The sequence below is a fragment of the Brienomyrus brachyistius genome, chromosome 4 (assembly GCF_023856365.1).
Source record: "Brienomyrus brachyistius isolate T26 chromosome 4, BBRACH_0.4, whole genome shotgun sequence".
In the NCBI taxonomy this organism is placed as follows: Eukaryota; Metazoa; Chordata; class Actinopteri; order Osteoglossiformes; family Mormyridae; genus Brienomyrus; species Brienomyrus brachyistius.
In genome coordinates, this window is record NC_064536.1 from 11,184,290 (window position 1) to 11,200,233 (window position 15,944).

At 40.6% G+C, this 15,944-nt stretch overlaps 1 protein-coding gene across 4 annotated transcripts in view; it reads right to left on the minus strand.

Annotated features, from left to right (window-relative positions):
* Positions 1–15,944, minus strand: part of LOC125740403 (nucleolar protein 4-like) — an 87,675-nt gene that overhangs the window by 54,299 nt on the left and 17,432 nt on the right. For all 4 annotated transcript variants that reach the window (XM_049011410.1, XM_049011408.1, XM_049011407.1 and 1 more), the window contains exons 2-5: positions 12,706–12,855; positions 6,157–6,268; positions 4,438–4,550; positions 2,170–2,302 (exon numbers count right to left, since the gene is read on the minus strand). In XM_049011410.1, coding sequence (XP_048867367.1) covers positions 2,170–2,302; positions 4,438–4,550; positions 6,157–6,268; positions 12,706–12,855 — 508 coding nt within the window. The remainder of the gene's footprint in view (positions 1–2,169; positions 2,303–4,437; positions 4,551–6,156; positions 6,269–12,705; positions 12,856–15,944) is intronic.

A 15,944-nucleotide genomic window follows, 5' to 3' on the forward strand; every position in this document is an offset into this window, starting at 1 on the left:
CAGCTTTGGCTGCTCTGATGCTTGCTGCACTTATAAACACCCTTATGCTCAAACATGGTGTTTGTTATGGACATACTCTGGTTAGCACAGAAATCCAAAAACAGCGGTTTAGTTTGGGCCAGCTGTTCCTCCCATTTAGGTTTCACAGGTGACAATTCATGATGGCGTTGATAGAAATATGTCTTAAAGATTAAAACTAAGAAAAACCATACTGAAAACCGACTAAAGCTGAAAATGATTTCAAATCAATATTGAAAATAATATAAAAATAAAAACTAAATAAAAAAAATCATCACTAGAATAATACTGTGGCCTATGATAAAACAGTTAACGTTTGTATGATTCATTTATTAAAATTAGATTTCAGCTTGCAGTCCATTTAATTCATCGTCTTCCTTATGTTCTAAGCAAAAATGGGGCCTTGGAACAAAGAAATTATAACTTGAGTTATTGTGAGATAATTATCTATATCAATTTATGTGAAAAGAAAATATTGTGATATTTTATTCTGCAAAATATAAGCTACAATTGTGTAGACTGCTTTACATACATACATGTCATCAGCATATTAAAGATTATATTCATATTTTCTACCCATTGTCCATACTGCTCATCCATTACAGGGTCCCAGTAAGCCAGGTCTCTATCCTGGAAATACAAGGCACCAGGCAAGGGAACATATCTAGTTGGGATGCTAATCCATTGTAGTATGCATACACATTATAGACACTTTCAAGATCCCGATCTGCTTAAGCTAATATTGCTGGACTGCTTTTCCCATCATACTGATTCCTTGGTGATAAAAGATTTTTAAAAATAACAGGAGGAAACCAGAATCCACCTGCAGATAAATGATTAGTATCACAAATGACAAATTCTGCTTGGTCTAGGCTTCCTAGAAAGATTAATAAACTCATTCTGCGGGTTTGAAATTAACGCCGCAAAAAAAGTTTGTGGAGCTCTGATCTTAGCTATGATCATAAAGTCTCTTACTTTAGATGAATAGGGCAACATTTGTTTAATGTCATTGGCGTAGTTTGGCTTTTTAATTAGGTGATATTGCACGGACGGAGTGACTGGGATTTTGTGACTCGTGGGACATGTATAAAGATGTGCAGTAAAGCAAAACATAATGTGTCAAGCAGTGCCTCTGTAATTCAGCGAGATTTACATTTCATTCCCGCTACCAAAAGCGGGGAAGACAAGCCAGAGAAATCACGGGAGACCACGCTATGTGACGTCTCCCGTCTAGAACAATCGTGAGACCGTAAAACGTGCCAAGGCTGAGCATGTGATCTTGTTTCTCCCGTTGTGCCATGAGGCGAGTGTGCTAGCGGCAGGCTGGCCTAGCAGCGCGGGTGTTTACATGACCACTGGCGCATGTGTCATGACAGGGGAATTCGGAGGAAACTTGGCTCTTTCGTTGCCATGGGAGACGGCTGCATGCCTTCCGCGTAGCTGAGGATGAAAAGCACCAACAGGACCATTTATGTGAAACAAGAACACTTTATTTTCAGTTATTGGGATAACATCAGGATGACCCCTACATGTACAATTTTTTAAGTAAAAGTTATTTTGGTAAGGTTTATTTGTATTTGAAATTATTGTTCAGTGGGCAGTAATATCAGTAGTTTTACCACAAATAGGTTAAACCTAGGAGAAACCCACTGGTAATAATGTCTTGATGTATGCATGTATGTAATATCCAAAATATATATTGAACATCTTTAGACTTCAACAGCATTATGCATAGCATGTGTATGCAAAACTTCTAAATGCTTTTATAAAGTTACTATTCAAGTAAGCCATGTTGGATTAAATGAGTGTTAAAAAGGATTTAGGTTTAATGTAGGAAAAAGCCTTGGATCATGTTATCGAAACAAAACAAGCAGTCACAAAACTCTTTTTGAAGACATGTCCTTTGGATTGAGTGAGTTTAGGGAATTCGCTCTTCAACTGGGCATTTTGTTTTACAGTAAATTGTAGGTTACATTCTCCTTGCACTTTACTATATATGATCTTTTGAACCTATACTTATTTTGTCTGTGCTGGGGCCTTGCTTGTCGCTGGCAAGCTTGAGAAATGCCATCCGCATAGATGAAAGTGATGGCAGTCATGGTGTAGAGGCAGCTGCTTAACACGCAGCTGGGCTTGCTAAGGGCAACGTACCGTCCTGCTGTGCATGGAGAGTCTGCGGGCTGGCCATCCTCTCCTCCAGGTTGGAGCTCAAGTCCGAGTTCACTGCAGACATCCTGGTGGAGTCGCTCATGTCATACTCATCACTGTCCAGTGAGCTGTCTTCCTACATAGGATAGAAAAGTCGTGCTTTATTCGTCCCTCTGGGCAAATGTTTTTTTCACATATTTTGCTTTCCATGTAAAAGTGAGTAAGTTTTGGGGATCACAACACGGGGTCAGCCTGTGTCCAACACCCCTGGGGCAACTGGGATTAAGGGCCTTGCTCAAGGGTCCAACAGTGGCATCACTCTGGCAGCCACAAGATTTGATCCAGCTTACCGTAATCTGCAGAACCACACACTGCCCCACACTAAACCTACAGAACCACACCCTCCTCCACACTAAACCCACAGAACCACACACTCCTCCACACTAAACAAACAGAGGCACACCCTCCTCCACACTAAACGCACAGAACCACACACTCCTCCACACTAAACAAACAGGGGCACACCCTCCTCCACACTAAACGCACAGAACCACACACTCCTCCACACTAAACAAACAGGGGCACACCCTCCTCCACACTAAACGCACAGAACCACACACTCCTCCACACTAAACAAACAGGGGCACACCCTCCTCCACACTAAACCCACAGAGGCACACACTGCCTCACACTAAACCCACAGGACTACACACTGCCCCACACTAAACAAACAGAGGCACACACTGCCCCACACTAAACAAACAGAGGCACACACTGCCTCACACTAAACCCACAGAACCACACACTGCCCCACACTAAACAAACAGAGGCACACACTGCTCTACACTAAACAAACAGAGGCACACACTGCCCCACACTAAACAAACATAGGCACACACTGCCCTACACTAAACAAACAGAGGCACACACTGCCCTACACTAAACAAACAGAGGCACACACTGCCCCACACAGATGCAGAATCCCAATCAAAGACAAGGAATACACATACAGCCATGCACATCTAAGTCATAACAAGCGTACGCATCAAATCTATAATCGTTTTCCAAATCGTGTTAGAGACATATGTGGTCTCTATGTTAAATATGATGGCATTTTGAATGATATAGCATGCTATTCATTTTTGTGGGCTCTTTATTTCTTCTTTATTTTAGTGAATACAGCACAATTCTTCTGAATGACATACTCTTAAATACCCCAAGTGTGCCTTTGATTGGTGCCTGTAACTCTAAGCATGTTATTGATTTAGCACCCAGAACCCACTTACTCAAGAACTTGTTCTCAAAATAGCAGTAGAAGGTAACAATAATAATTTTCCCAGCCACTTCAGCCATGACATCCTAACAACATTGTTGTAGCGTTACATGTTGTGGATAATGGATGACAAAAATAGAGATACTTTTTCTCTTGAGTACAACAAACTTCTGAAGCTTTAGTTAACCTTATAATTCATTCCACTAACAAGATGTGCCAAGAAAATGGAAGTTATTGGTTGTAATTACAGTAATTTTAATAATTACAACAATTGTGAGTCTAGTAACAATTAAGAAAAAAAAACGCAATTATGGGTGAATAGAGATACTAGCATTGACAGATAAAGTACTAGCAGAAAAGGAGATCTGCTGCTTGGTTAGATGTTGTCATGACAGTTTGACCGTGGTGCTTCTATACTGACCTCTGCTTGAGTCTTTGCACCAGATCCAACACTTTGCACACATACTGTAAGATCTACCCTCAGTAGAAGTTCCAAAACAGTCTATAAAAGGTAGTGCAGCTCATTTATTGAATACATACTTCAGGAAAATACAAGGATAGTCACAAGGAATGTCAATGATTTTGTGGGGTGCTCCCCACTAAAACATACACTAGTGAACGAGTTTGGGGGTGGCATGTTGGTGCAGTGGTTAGCAGGGTTGCCTCACACCTCTGGGACCCGGGTTTGAGTCTCCGCCTGGGTCACATGTGTGTGGAGTTTGCATGTTCTCCCCATATCGTCGTGGGGTTTCCTCCGGGTACTCCGGTTTCCCCCCACAGTCCAAAAACATGCTGAGGCTAATTGGAGTTGCTAAATTGCCCGTAGGAGTGCATGTGTGGGTGACTGGTGTGTGAGTGTACCCTGCGATGGACTGGCCCCCCATCCTGGGTTGTTTCCTGCCTCATGCCTGTTGCTTCCGGGATAGGCTCTGGACCCCCAGCGACCCAATAGGATAAGCAGTTTGGAAAATGGATGGATGAACAAGTTGGCACATTACCTCATCATTCTGAGCATTGAGGAGCTGCAGCCTCATGTGCTTCATGTAGGCCATGGTGATCGGCATGTTGTAGTCGATGATGCTGGTCACCAAGGTAGGGGCCTTCCCGTTTTCTGAAAGGCAAGGATCTTAGAAAATCACAACATAATTCAAAACAAATATGAAGTTTCTATTGATTGGAAATGTAAGCGTTTTCGAACGTTACTGCATCGTTAAGAATCCCACACAGCAAAAAAAAGTCAATACTGTGAACTTTCTACCTATGATAAATAGCATATATTGGTTTCCCAAACTATTCAAAAGTAGGTCATTTCTATGTATGCTTTCCTAAGCCAAAATGGTGTAAAGCGAAGAGGCAATTTCCTGTAATTTATATGAAAGAAATTTTTTGAGTGTTCCTAGATATAGAAAAATAACCTATCAAATCATACCAAATAACGCATAAAACCATAAATACTATACCTTTATAAAGTAGAACTAGTGTATGTACAGTGTAGTTTCACTTACCAGAATCAATACAGTCATATATCAGTTAATAACAGGGATACGTTCTGAGAATTGTCATTAGGTGATTTTGTCATTGTCGGAACATTATCGAGTGTACTTATTCAGACCTAGATGGTATAGGCTACTACATACCTAGGATATACGTTCTAGCCTAAATAATGACAAAAAATGTACAGTATACTGTAGTAAATACAAAATGATACCACTGAACAAAGTAATAGCATTGAAATACAGTAACACAGTTGTTTAGTATCATCAAGTATTATGTACTGTACATAACTGCATGTGCTGTACTTTTATACAGTACAACTGTCAGTGAGGTTTGTTTACACCAGCCTCACCACAAAGACGTAAGTAATGCATTGCGCTATTACGTTACGACGGCTACGAAGTTACTAAGCGATAGGAATTTTTCATCTCCATTATAATCTCATGGGACCACCATATATGCTGCCCATAACTGACCAAAGCGTTGCTACGAGGCAGATGACTGTATATCTATCACTGGCTTGCTCATAAATAAATGACTAGTTTCACTTTTCTCCTTTTTTCGTAAAAGAGAAAATCCTCTTCAAATTTCTTTCAGTTAGCAAAAACAGGTGCTGATACGGGTTTTTGTTTTGTTATTTTGATGTTGTGGGGACCATTTTTCAGGTCCCCACAAAGATCTGTGAATGCAATCAAAAAACTAAAAAAATATTTATGGTAAAGGTTAGGGCTGGGTAGGGGTCCTCATACTGGGATTAGAATTTTCCCCATAGAAATAAATAGAGAGTCCCCACAAAGATATAATTACAAAACTTTGTGTGTGTGTGTGTGTGTGTGTGTGTGTGTGTGTGTGTGTGTGTGTGTGTGAGCGGGAATACCTATCCTTATAGGTATATCCTTATCGGGACATGTGATAAATATCCGTTTTTTTCCATTATGGGGATCGGTTTCCTGGTCCCCATAAGGGAAAACTCTATTTTATAAAAATCAGTGACTGCTATGAAAAACTTAAAAATGCAACTCTTATATTTTGCTTGGTTACTTATGGTTATGGTTGGGGCAGGGTGGGGGTTAAGGTTGTCATAGTTAGCGTTAGCATTTTTCCCATAGAAGTGAATGAGCGGTCCCCATAAGGATAGGTATACCCTACATGTGTGTGTGTGTATATAATCTCTTGTATAAATCTGTATTACTTAATAATTTGAACAGGAATGTAAAACACACCTCTGTGCTCTGTTCCTTCTGCATTCAGATGCATCCTCTTCTGGCACTCAGAGCAGCTCATGAGAAAGCGGGTGACCGCTTCACGCGGCAGGAAGGCGTAGGTCTCTGAAATCTAATAGGAGACCCTCTGTCACGCGGCGCAGCCCCATTGCACAGCGACACACACACCGCACTGTCAACAGCCTTACATTCATCAGGAGAGCACCGACTTCAACCTTAGCAACTCTTATAGCATTGAAGTTAAAAATGAAAGAGGAGAACGATGCTAAGGACATGGCAAAAGCAAGAGTGCAGTGATTCATGAAGAACTCATTCAAGTTATATTGATAACATGCGGACAGCATAAGGAACCTGAAAGCCACAATCAATAGTGAAACATCCTAATCTGTCAGGAAAAAAATGAGCACAATTATTACTGAACAGAGGTGGTAGAGATCTACCCAGTAAGACATGTGGCTGTGTTTTCTCCTAACGGGGCTACAAAGATTCAGTTTTGACATTCAAGTTTGACATTTTAGTTTTTATAAAAAGTAGGATATGTATTCATATCTTTTTCAGGGTGGGTTACTACATTGGCTTTGAGGCTAGGAATCTGTGCCAGCGATCGGAAGGTTGCTGGTTTGAATCCCGTGAATGCCAGGAGTGATCCTACTCCATCAGGCCCTTGATCAAGACTCTTAACCTGCAATTACTATGTTAATCTACATCCAGCCCCATAAGGAGGTCTTTCAACTTACAACGAAAAATTTGGGGGTTAGTTACAGGATTGGATCCCAGCCACTGGGAAAAAAACTGCGTTTGGACTAATGTGATGCCGAGGTATCACCCACCGGATGACACTACATGTGGGTTCTCAACCCTGAGATGGTTTGTCGTGTGGTGGGTGTGGCAATGCACTGTAATCAGCGTGCACTCCTTACCTTACCACACTGGAGTTTCAATAATTGGTCTGAAACAGCTCGTGAACTAAAATGTCGAGTAAGATTTAAAAAACACCAACTGTTCTCTATGCTGGAAGCATATTAATCCGTTTTCAGTCATTGTTCTGTAATTTCCAGAAGCTCTGATGAATTTCATATATTCACGTTATTAATTCAATAATTGTCCACATCTGGAGATATAACAGATATACAACATGAATATTTTTCTATCTATGCATGTGACAGCACACTGTCTACTGTATCACACATATAAATACAGCTCCAAGCAAAAAAAGATCATAATTAATAAATAATCTTTAAATAACATTATTACATCTTTGTGTTACAGGCACACAAAATGTCCATGTACCAAATTTTAATACATTTCTTTTGTATTTAAATATTTTTTACTTTATTTAATTTAATATTTAGTGCCGGTTTCATGTCTTTTGCATTAAGCTTAGACCTAATATGCCCTCCAGAGTGGAATATGGGTTTAATGCAGAAATTGTTTCATACCTAATAGCATTATTTTGTCCTGCGAGTGACTCAGTGTTGATATAGACAATAGGGGTAAACCTTGAATATATAAACTGATGCTATAATATTGTGTGCCAGCAAAGTCAACAGCACAAATCTTAAAACTTGGCTATTTTGCAAATCTTGATTCCTTTGGCATGGATATTTGTTGGTCTGGAATGCACACGTCAACCTAGCTGGAATTAAACCAGCGAGATGGATAATTAAAAACCTGTATAACAGCATGAAGACTGGTAGCTAAGGTGGGGCCTCCTTAAATTTGATGATCAGGGTGGGGGGAGTGGCAACAGATTGATTCTTATTTCACATTATCATTGTGTCAGATTTGGGCACATGACATGCCATGAGATTTGCATTTTAACTTTGTAAACTGTGACACCTATGGGAATGAACCATCAATAATGAGTAAAAAGACTCTGATTTTGGAAATCCACCATCGTTTAGCCTTCAGGATTATTTTAAAATTAATTTACTACTGTATACTTTTCACATTTTATGTTTCACCGTTATAAAAATGCATGAGATGTTTTCTGTTCAATGAAGATGCACAATTCAAAAACTGACATGAATGCATCCGCGATTATAAACGAATCACATGTTATTGGAAGACAGGAAACCCTCAGAGGATCCGTGTAATGCTGTTCAGCATGCGGTGCGTGCCATTGCTCAGCTGTTCAAACACTTCAGCAGACATTGATGGAGCTGAACCCTCTGTTCACCCAGAAAAACAGATTCATGCTCTGGAGCATTTTCCTCTACTCTCAGCCATTGGGTTCTCTTTAGGCCAAAATGGGCTTCATGGTTGATTTTGCAGTAGCAGCAGGACGCACCCATGCAGCTGTCAGCAGTGGAGACTGTGCCGTGCTCAACAAAAAGTAATTTAGCATAAACGCATCGCAATCTAGAACGTTTAAAGTTTAACCAATGAAATGCGTCACTCTTTTCTATTTACGCGCTATTCAGGAACAACCAGATTCCTCCAAAAATCTGACTTCCAAAAAGATTTCTTTTAGAGAGTTTAGTACTCTCTGTAGACTTCCTAAAGAAGCTAGAACAGACCTGCTCCGAGTGCCATCCACTGGTACATGTCACTCACATACTGTATTCTGGGCTCCGTTTTGTTCTCCGAAACTCTACCAAACAGCGATAAAAACAAGATGAATTAGTTACTTGTTTATACAGCTTCTTTAAACTCTAGTTCACTTATTCATTAGTCAGCTCTCTAAAGGCTCAGCATATTAATATAGCAATAAGGGATGTATAAGCCATTCAATACATTTTTCCCTTTCGGATAAATAAAGCACATAAATTGTTGATAGGATACATTTAATGTGTCTTGAATTAATTGTAAGTTACTAAAATATTCTACTTGTTAAAAATGTTTTCTTAATTTCTGCTAAACTACTCTTCTGTTTGTAATGAGTATTACTATTTAAGTGGTTATCGGGTTTGACCTTAATAGGACTTCTTTTGCTCCAATTCTGCTCCAGCTGGGCACCAATAATTGGAGCATTTTCAGTCCAGTTCTGTGCAAATGCTCCAATTATTGATACCCATCTGGCTTTGATTAACTCACAGTGATAAAAAGCCAGCTGGAGAACTCCTAATTCTTTGGTATCACTACCAGACTTCTGGGAATTAAATAATGCATTATAAGTAAAGTAAAAAGTTATTTCATATATTATACATTTCCCAGAAGATTTTGTCTGGCATAATACTTGTCAATATCATCATCATCATTGTCATCATCATCATCATCATCATTTTTAATAATAACAATTATAATAATTGGTATTATTAATAATAATAATAATAATAATAAACACAATAATCATTGTTATTATTAGTTACATTTATATAGTGCCTTTTGATAGATGATTTGAGTAAAATCTACCCTTGAAGATATTTTTCTTACATCCATCCATCCTCTGTACCCACTTGCTCTATTCAGGGTCATTGGGGGTCCGCAGTCTATCCCGAAGGCTACGGGCGAATGGCAGGGAACAGCGCAGAATGGGCTGCCAAGCTTTCTCAGATAATATTTTTCTTCTATAGGGTAATTGTTTTTTGTTTAAGAAATTTTAAGGAACTAGCTGATTTACATTTTATGATAGAAGTACCCTACTGTATGTGTGATGCTACAACTCATCTTAATGGAACAAATTATTAATATCTATACAGAAAGAAGCTCTTACTTTGGGTAAATTACTTCATTTCTTTGTTTAATGTAAAAAGGTACATTGGGCATCCAGAGGTAGAACCTGTTGTTTTAAAGTCCACTGCATTCATTAATGCAATACAGAGGTTCAAAGTCCTTGGCGTCCTCAATGCATCTCTGGCTCTTTTGAAAACCACTCAGAGGCAAAACAAAGGTCAATGTGAATACATGTGGATGAACCAGACAGTCAGTTTTACAAGGTGTTTCTGCATGGTTTATGGCGATATCTGTGGGCAGCGATGTTATTCAGAATAATTGAGCTTAAATGTGCAACCTTGTGTTCTTTCAATTTGATTTGACATTACGTGGTCTCAAAATTGTTATACAACAGTTAGTTCCAACCAAGAAATCTGACTGGACAAGAGGCGTTCTGTGAGTGCGTTTATCAGAGTATATCCGAACTCGGACATTTCACATTAACTGCATCACTCTGCTTTATAGGTGTACCTGAAGACCATAGCACATCCCTCAATTCCACGAACACGGAACCGGTGCTGGGCTGGTTCGTAGGCCTTGTATTTTAAAAGTTTTTTTTTTTTTAAAAAAACGTAGCTTTTTCTGTGCGTTTTTCGTCTTTCGTCCACACACAAAACCGCATCTTACATCAATAAAAATGGAGCTTTTCTAAAAAGAAAAAAAAAGATTTTCAGAAACTCCGTTTTCAGTGTCGACGTGTAGACAGGGAAAATGGAATTTTTGGCTTGTAACGCCAGATTGTGCGCTGTTGTCCACTTTGCTTGACATTACAGTTCACTGTTTACATTAGCTGTTTTTAGTCTAGTTTTTTTTTAGCCTAGCAGAACTGGTAATAAGGCTTCTGATTGGCCAACTTGGCTTTACGGTTAAAGTTATATCTGCGCCTGTTTATTAGCATGCTCTCGACAGCGCATTTTAGCATTTGGACAGAATTTTTTTAAATAATGGATAAGGAAAAACATTGTTTTTAAAAATACCCATATACGTATGGACAGGGCCTTAATCAGTGCCTTTTGAGAACCTGCCAGCGTTTCCACCCGTTTCAAAATCGAAAAGTGAGAGTAAAGTAAAGGTTGATATGTATTCCGTTTCGTTGGATTTATTTTGATCTGTTTTTATAAGCTGCTGAACAGGAAAAAAAAGTTTCCAGAGTATGACTTGTCTCTATTGCTTGTATCTACTTTTTTTCTCCTTAAAGGCTCCCCATCTGTGTGTGTTTTTATTCTTTATTCTCGCTCGTTGTTTTACCGATCTTTTGTTGATCTTTGTTGCTCGCCTCATGATCTCTAAACCACTCGAGAGCCAAAATATTTTATTTATTAGATCCCCTTGTCACTATGGGCCCCTACTCTACAGCCTAGGCAAGCCTGTCTATTAATCCATCCCAGTGGATCTACATACGTATAATAATGTTACAGTATATACAACAGTTAGTTCTGACCAAGAAATCTGATTGGACAAGAGGTGTTGTATGAGTGCAGTTATCAGAGTATCAGAAAACTCGGACATTTCACATCAGCTGTATCACTCTGTTTTACAAGTGTATCTAAAAACCGTTACATATGCCTCATTTCCACCAGCAGGGAACCGGTACTGGGCTGGTTCTCGCAGGGTTACAATATCACAATATGCACTCCATTTTGTTAGATTTATTTTTATCTGTTTCGGATTGTAAGTTTTTATAAGCTATCTAACTGAAAAAAAAAAACGTTTTCGAAGTATTATATGCTTTGTTCTATTGCCTGTATTCACTTTTGTCTCCATATATGCTCCTCACCTGTGTGTGAGTTTATTCTCGCTCGCTGTTTTACCGCTGTCATTTTAACGTACACGCAATAAATCAGTCTGCTGAAAACTGAAGTTAGCAGCCTGCCTGATGATCTTTTCGCCACTCCAGCATCACGATATTTTATTTATTAGACCTATGGCATGGTTTTAATTTACAATGCAAAGTTATTCCACTAATAAGTTGGAAAAGAATAAATTAGTTACACACTGAATTTTCCGGGTATGCGGAAGGTTTAGACACGATATCCTGTCCTACTTTCGCTGACGTTACGGGAACAATTTTTTTTTTGTTGCGGAGGCCCATACATGTTTAAATAAATAAAATATGCTGTATCTTATTACTATTACCTTACAAAAGCTACTCCATGAACTGTTGTACAAAAGCAATAACATACTCGAAGTTGTGCGGTTGTACTGAGCTGGCACCCCATTGGCCTTCTATTTTTTATTTATTAATTTTTAGTTATTATTTTTTTGGAAGTGGTTCTTTGTTGGATTATTCATTTGTTTGGGAGTTGGTGATAGGTCAAAACCGTTACAGAAGGACAATTCTAAATGTCTTCTAAATCTCTTTTTCGGTTAATTTTCTCATATGCGTATGCATGGTCCGTTTCAGTTACACGGAGTCAGTCTTTATCAAAAATGCACAGAGGAAAACATTCTAACGGTAATCACTTGGGTTATATTCTTTCAGAATGTGCCTCTCTCTGTAAAGTTATCTATAATCCATGCTATCTTGGATGAATGGGTGCACATTGTGAATGCATTTCACTCGCACTGGATTACAGTGTAATGTTTTAACTTCACCGCCACTGAGCAGTGTTCCGTCAATGAGGTCTCTGTTGAGCGCTTGATGCTGCATATGACTGATGTGAATGTCTTAATACAGCCTCACATTCTCGTTGACTTTGTGGACGTTATTATTAGTTACTAATAATAGTTTTATAATGTAGTTAATCATTTTATCGTTTCGGGAAGTGGGGGTAGAAGACGGGTCTACGGAAAGCGTAGCCCCTGAACTCGTGAATCTGCCACTGATGATATGTGGCACAATTTTACCGTGTAACTGACACACGTAATCCAGGTGGTTGTAAAACTGTCTCTTACTGCTTTGTACGTCCTCTTCTGGCCGGCGTGCTTCCGGCTTTTCTCGCCACTGGTTACGTTCTCTACATGCATGGAGTAAATGATGTCGAAAAAGTCCTCCACTACAGCTACCTGTCGCAAGGACACCTTCTCATCCATTCCAACACTATCCTATGAAAAGAAGAAAACAATGATTATTTTTAATTTGTATTCAATTCTGAACACGCAGTTCTGAAATACTCATTTTCTCATTTTAACTTAAAGGCCAGATAAACGGTTGCACGTAATCAGGTTAAAGATTCAAGCATTGAATCATCTGGTCTGTAGAGTAGTTGGCTGCTGTACACAAAACATTTCATCGACATTTCATTCAACTTGTTGACCTGCAGAACAGGAATCTGTTGTAATGACATTTTATATTCAATAATATGATTTATAGTTACTAAACTTTGAAAATACAAATGCATAAAAAAGTACATGAATAGCTTAATATCATTGTTTCAAGATTAGTATCACTGGAGAATCATAGCTTTCTGACAAAAATGTCTCCTTCCCACAAACAAACCTGTGGATCATCTGAGGATCGTCTGATCCACTACAGTGTTATATGTACATCATAAACAATGTACCATATTTCCCCTTTTGGCTTCTCTGTCTCTGATAGTCTGTTTTCACACAGTGCTTTTCAACATTCATTAAGTATATAAACTAAAGACTGGTCTTTTTGGGGGAAAAAATAAAACCTTGATATTTTATTCTTTTTGAAAATTTGCATTAATTAAATCAGCATTATGTTCTTAAGATAAAAAGCTAGTTTTAAACCTATACATTGTTTGTTTGTTTGTTTGGGATCAGAAGGTTGTTAGTATGGAAGAAATGCTAGTTTTCAGGCACAGATTTTTTTAAGTGAATCAAAACTGCTGAACTTTCAGGCGTCTGTTTTTTAGAAAATGAATGGATCAATAGATAGATAATTATCAGTGTATCACATTAAAATAATATATTCTGATCTTATTCTCCGGTGTGGGCAGTTAGCCAGAAACAAAACCCGATGAATGAACTGATGGATCAATATTTTAATGTTGCCATTCTTCAACTGAAAGGTAAAAACCTCCTCTTGTTTTTATAGTCATGTACGGTTCACTCAGTGTCTCATTATAAGAAATTATGACAGCCCTATGCTCCATATATCCTGGAAATTTCAGTCATTGCTTATAACTCCTGTCAAACTAGCTGTTAAATAAGATGCATTCCTGCAATGACAGGTATTACAAACAGCATTTATCTGTATTTTTTTTTTTACATTGATATCATTAATAACGAACAAGATTCTATGATCACTTCCTGGTTCATTATGATTGTGTTTTCCGCACTATTCAAGACATATAGGATATTGAGTAAATTGTTTTAAGTTGGCATAAGTAATCCACCAGTGAGTGAGATTAAATCCTAGGATTATTTCAATGTGTACTTACAGTCTTGTACCATGTACTTAAGTTATGAAACTGTGTAAAATGGGAATCTATCCAAAAATGACTGCTTTTGGGATATGAGCCTATACCATACAGAAAAAAAGGGTTTTCGCATCAGGTTGCAGAAAGAGTCCTGATATATTAGGTCTGGGTGTGTGTATGCCTGTGTGCATGTAAGTGCCCTGTAATGGACTGGGATCCCGTCCAGCATATGCCCCAAGTCCTGTGCCCTGTAATAGACTGGCATCCCGTCCAGCATATGCCCTAGCCCTGTAATAGACTGGCATCCCATCCTGCTTGTGCCCCAAGTCCTGTGCCCTGTAATAGACTGGCATCCCATCCTGCTTGTGCCCCACGCAGCCCTGTGCCCTGTGATGGACTGGCATCCCATCTAGCGTCTGCCCTTGCCCTGTGCCCATTAAAAGACTGGCATCCCATCCTGCATGTGCCCCAGCCCTGTGATGGACTGGCATTCCATCCTGCATGTGCCCCAAGTCCTGTGCCCTGTGATGGACTGGCATCCCATCCTGCTTGTGCCGCAGCCCTGTGCCCAGTAATAGACTGGCATTCCATACTGCATGTGCCCCAGCCCTATGCCCTGTGATGGGCTGGCATCCCATCCTGCATGTACCCCAACCCTGTGCCCTGTGATGGACTGGCATCCCATCCTGCTTGTGCCGCAGCCCTGTGCCCTGTGATGGACTGGCATCCCATCCTGCTTGTGCCGCAGCCCTGTGCCCTGTGATGGACTGGCATTCCATCCTGCATGTGCCCCAGCCCAGTGCCCTGTGATGGACTGGCATCCCATCCTGCTTGTGCCGCAGCCCTGTGCCCTGTGATGGACTGGCATCCCATCCTGCTTGTGCCGCAGCCCTGTGCCCTGTGATGGACTGGCATCCCATCCTGCTTGTGCCGCAGCCCTGTGCCCTGTGATGGACTGGCATCCCATCCTGCTTGTGCCCCAGCCCTATGCCCTGTGATGGGCTGGCATCCCATCCTGCTTGTGCCGCAGCCCTGTGCCCTGTGATGGACTGGCATCCCATCCTGCTTGTGCCCCAGCCCTATGCCCTGTGATGGACTGGCATCCCATCCTGCTTGTGCCGCAGCCCTGTGCCCTGTGATGGACTGGCATCCCATCCTGCTTGTGCCGCAGCCCTGTGCCCTGTGATGGACTGGCATTCCATCCTGCTTGTGCCCCAGCCCTATGCCCTGTGATGGACTGGCATCCCATCCTGCTTGTGCCGCAGCCCTGTGCCCTGTGATGGACTGGCATTCCATCCTGCTTGTGCCCCAGCCCTATGCCCTGTGATGGACTGGCATCCCATCCTGCATGTGCCGCAGCCTTGTGCCCTGTGATGGACTGGCATCCTGCCTAGCATCTGCCCTTGCCCTGTGCCCAGTAATAGACTGACATCCCATCATGCATGTGCCCCAAGTCCTGTGCCCTGTAATAGACTGGCATCCCATTGTGCTTGTGCCTCACACAGCCCTTTGCCCTGTAATAGACTGGCATCCCATCCTGCATATGCCCCATGCAGCCTTGTGCCCTGTGATGGACTGGCATCCCATCCTGCATGTGCCCCAGCCTTGTGCCCTGTAATGGACTGGCATCCTGTCTAGTGTCTATCCTTGCCCTGTGCCCAGTAATAGACTGGCATCCACTCCTGCTTGTGCCCCAACCTTGTGCTCAGTAATGTACTGGTATCCCATCCTGCTTGTACTGCAACCTGGTGCCCTGTAATGGACTGACATCCCATCCTGCATGTGCCCCATGCAGTCTTGTGCCCT